This window comes from Pagrus pagrus, assembly GCF_965226575.1.
Source record: "Pagrus pagrus genome assembly, chromosome: 8".
NCBI lineage: Eukaryota > Metazoa > Chordata > Actinopteri > Spariformes > Sparidae > Pagrus > Pagrus pagrus.
Genome location: NC_140192.1, coordinates 21,370,423 through 21,375,174, shown reverse-complemented (window position 1 = coordinate 21,375,174; position 4,752 = coordinate 21,370,423). Strand labels below are relative to the sequence as shown.

General features: G+C 44.1%; 1 protein-coding gene across 1 annotated transcript in view; it reads right to left on the bottom strand.

Moving 5' to 3' along the window:
• rgmb (repulsive guidance molecule BMP co-receptor b) overlaps positions 1-2,884 on the bottom strand; it is a 9,321-nt gene extending 6,437 nt beyond the window's left edge. Inside the window, exon 1 of the mRNA XM_084361037.1 lies at positions 2,321-2,884. Within this exon, the coding sequence (XP_084217163.1) occupies positions 2,321-2,438 (118 nt within the window). The 5' untranslated portion in view covers positions 2,439-2,884. The remainder of the gene's footprint in view (positions 1-2,320) is intronic.
• Positions 2,885-4,752: the final 1,868 nt, after the last annotated feature.

Here is a 4,752-nt window from a genome sequence, read left to right as displayed (position 1 = left end):
AACACACAAGAGCGCTCATTCACTGACGTTTTCCCAGCAGAGTGACGTAGCGAGAAGGGAGTCGACCCTGCAACAGAAGGACTGGGGTTTCGAACCTCTGACTTATATAAAGGTTAAAACCTTTCTGACGACAAGCATGTGCTGAAGTTTCACCAGCTCCCTTTGTGCTGCTCTACTGCCGACCCTGCACTCACTCTTGTGAATGCATCGAGAAAAAAAGAGGACGGTTAATAATATCCTGAACCAATACGAAAGCACAGTTCTGATACTTTTGTTCTTCGCGGCCTTCCATGATCTCTCTTTCATGCAGCCATTTCTAAGCATGCAAGGCTGTACTTTCAAAAGAGAATCCAATCCATGCATATAAATAAGCAATTTGTGGTAAGTCTAGTCGAGGTGATGAATACTGACTTAATTTGAAAATACTGCAAAGAAGAGAGAAAAGGACTCCTCGTGTGAGGAACACATCCAGAGCCTTGTTTGTATCATGGGCTGAGTATCTGATATAGACAGAATAAAACAACCAGCGAAGCCCACACCACTCCTTCCATGTCCTCACACGATATTAACCTCACTTTTTACTCCTCTCCAAGCTGCCTCTATCATCTCACAGGTCTCATCTCTTCTTTTCTCTCGAGCCTGATCTGTTGTCAGATTTTTCCCCCCAGCTCGAATCATTCCCCTCCATCAGCTCTATCCTGCTCTGTTCTCAGTCTGATTCCCTGGCCGGGTCTCCTCACCCCTGGGTAATCTCTCTTCCCTGCATCCTCAGGCTCCTTCTCCACCCTCAGACAGAGGTCAAAAGATCCCCAAGCTCAATCTCTCAGGCTTGATTTAGCCATTCTTTGTCTCCACCTCCGACAGCCTCCAACTTCTCTGATCTCTGGAGATCAGAAAAGGATCTACTGGGATCATCTCTCAACCGAGGGAATGGCCTGTGAAGTGCTTATCGATCACCTTGTTGTGTGCACTCTCTCACACACTGAGCTCGAATCACACAAACAGCCCTCCAAGCTTGGAGATATGAAGCTTTACAGGAGCTCACTGCACTCTCTCTCGAGTAGACACTCAGGAGTGCGAACAATAGTCAACAATTCAGACATTCCTGCTTCCCCCGTCTAAACAGACACACCGAGCCGACGGCTGCGGCGTCAATGAAATATGTACAAGTTATAACAAATAAAACTCTTATGTTTGGCCTGAATAATACACATTCTTTCCAGGTGACGCACATGGAGCAGAAGGTGCCAGGAGGGTCTTAAACGTGAAGTGGTCTCCTGCCCTGTTCCCACCAGGCTGTGTGTGCAGAGGCGGTTTTTGTCCCGCTGGCTGAGCCGTGTTAAACTAATTACTGGAGGTGTGACTGCTCAACAGACAGCCGCCACAACAGCCGACCCGACCCCCTGCACACACACACACACACACACACTCGGTGGAAAAAAAGAAAAAAAAGCTAGTTTCTGGAGAGAGGAATAAAAAAAGGCCTCTGTGTCTTTATCGAACTTCACAAATTAATATAAAACCAACAAGGTAAGTGTTAATAAGAGGTTAGTAAATTATGACCTCTGCATAGGCACAGAAAAAAGGTGTCAGTAAGCCTTACTAACATCTACTTCTTAGTTTAATTCTTTGTTTTTCTTTCTGTCACACTGGCTCAGATTGGGAGGTGTGGGTTTCGCCTTTTTATGCAGCTGTTCAGAGAAGCATTACTTCATTTTAAAAGGCATACCTCTGTAACTTCAGTCACTTTGATACTATTTCTCATGATGCATTTCATTGATTTGCATCATGCCACTGAACATAAACTGTGTGCCACGATTGGCTTAGGCGGATTTACAACACTAACTTTTTATGATCAGATTTACACTCGGATTGATTGTTTTCCTCCAAACTGCTCTGAGTGAGGCTGTAGTCTGTTGTGCATGGACATGAGGAGAGGTAGTCACCCTCTCTTCCCTTCTCTTCCCCTCCTCCATGAGCCATTAAGGGGCAGACAGGAGAATGACGGCCCAGGAGAGAGGAGGAGAAACTCGATCCGTGCTCAGACTGCTGCACTGCCGCTGGAGAGAGAGCCATTGTCAGGCCCAACACTAGGATCGGCCACACAATGATTACAAACGCTTAATAACTAATTAAGTATCTCTGATCGCAACTAAACGCAACAGACTGAAAAGAAATGTTGTTACTGTGTTTGTTGTTAGTGCAGCGCACAACAATTTTAGTGCCAAATTGGATGACAGAGTGCGTAAAATGACAGATTTGTTGCGATCATGACCGAGAGACGCACTGGTTGTTGCAGTGTTCAAGTGTAGTTTGTTACCTATGTGAGCACCGCAGCAGAGAGCGATGATCAGCAGCAGCAGTGGCCGGAAGCGTCGCACCAAAGACGGGGAGGTGAGGCGCTCAGCCCCGCGGCAACAGCATCCGGCTCTCCCCATCCCCGTCCATGCAGGGCCAGGAGGGGAGAGTGGACAGACCTCCAAAGGGCAAGGAGGGGTGGTGTCCAGGCCTTCTCACTTCTCCGTCTTCTTCTTCTTCTGCCTCTTCTTCCTCACTCCTCTCTCCTTCCTCTCCTCCTCGGGTGCGCAGGGGCATTAAAACACAGCTGCTCCGCGGAATGCAGGGCGGAGGGAGTGGAGACCGAGCAAAGAGAGGAGGAAAACAAAGTGCAAGCACAAGTCAACTCCGACGACACTTTTACTTTTCCCCTGGACACATCCACACCCCCACGTGATTTAAGTGCGCTCCCTCCGCGGTCGGACTTTTGCCTCGATTGCGATCACTCTGAGCTCTCCTCTCGTCCCAAACACGCACAATCACATCTCTCTCTTCCTCACCAGGCCGGGGCTTCTCCTCCACTCCTCCCCTTTCACTTTCTCCTCCTCCTCCTCTACTGCCCCTCCAACAAATCAATAGAGAATCAACCAAACCCTGCTGGCGGAAAACCCGCCTACCACGACTCTCTCTCTCTCTCTCTCTCTCTCTCTCTCTCTCTCTCTCTCTCTCTCTCACACACACACACACACACACACAGAGAGAGAGAGAGAGAGAGAGAGATAGCAGCCTACAAAATAATGAAGAGGCTGGAGATAAAAGTTGTAAAACGTTGGTAAGATGCCATTAAATCACTGCACCGAAGAGAATAATGGGTTTCTGACGTAGAGCTGCCAAGGAGGTTTATTTTTGCAGAGTGAAAGCTGATCGAGACCAACCAGAGCTTTTAAGAGATCCGCATAATTCTTTATATGCATTTATTTATCCTGTTTTCTTCCCTACTGGAAAAGAAAAAATAGTTATGATAAAAATAATTGTATAATTCACTTTAAAAACAAAAAGAAACATACTTATGTTATGTTATTATATTATGTACCCGAGAAGGAAGCTGTTACAGAAAAAAAGGGTGCGATGGGAACCTGCAGGTGGATATGTAAACTAGTTTTACAAGCTATAACAGCTGTTACAATGACTTAAATTCGCACACAGATAATTAAATACCTATATAAATCATGTTAAGGGAACAATGTGACAAAGCCAGAAATCGGTTTCCTTTGAATGTGTTTGTTTTGAAGGAGACTTTTCCCTTTCCTTCAGTGTGTTATGAAGCTTCTTATGCATGTAAAAGATCTTGAACGTTAGAAAAGGTCAAAGTCCGCACCAACAGAAGCTCCTCTCTCCCACGGAAAACACGGCTCCTGAAACTTTGTGACATCACACTACATTTTTTCTAGCCATGCTGGCTCAGGCGTGTGTGAGCTGACCAATCAGAGGAGACAGAGTGTTCAGGAGGAGGGGGAATACAGAGCTGCAGCACTGGACAGTACGAGAAAACTGATTTTTTTTTTTTTTTTACCACTAAAGCGTGTAAACCTACCAACCCAAAAATACATTTATAAACCTGAAAATAAAAACCATGTGTCTCCTTTAAGCTGTCTGATATATATACAAGATCTAGAATTGTAAATATAAAACTGTTACTTTTGCAGTGTTTTCCCCAGAAACAAGCCAAAGAAGCCATAAAAGGACAGCCCTTAATGTGATTATAAGTATAACTGAACACTTCTTTGTCTTTGGAGATGCCGTGCATGTACATTTTGAGCTTGAAATAGACACATATATACGGTATATAGCGGACTGTTGACTCTTCACACTCCTTTTAACTTTTAATGCAGAACAAATCCTTGTTTTCCTCACTGAAGTTAATCTGCAGCATGAAGCCTTTGATTTCTTTGATCCCACTGACCAAATGGGCTGAATATTTCATGGGAGAAAATGTTACTAATTGGTAACTATTAACCATCACGTGGCTCACTCCATGTTTGATTTCTTGATTTATGATTTATGATGAATCCTCCCAGACGTTTCACTTTTAGCTACAATATTATGTTGTAGTTTCAACTGTGGATGAGTTTGTCTGTCTGCTCACTTCCAGCGGTGGAATGTTACTAAGTACATTTACTCAACTACTCTACACAAGTACAATTTTGAGATACTTGAGTGTTTCCATTCTTTGCCACTTTATACTCCGGCTCCACTGCATTTTGAAAGCAAATATTGCACTTTTTTCCTACTACTTTTATTTGACAACATCAGTTACTAGTTACTTGGCATGTTACATGCTGCATCAGAGCCAAAGCAGAACATTTTAGATTGATTTATTTTATTAGCAATCAGATAAAAAAAAAACAACCTGATACTGATAATCAGTCAACCCACAGTATACAGTACATACATACACATATCGTTTACTTTACT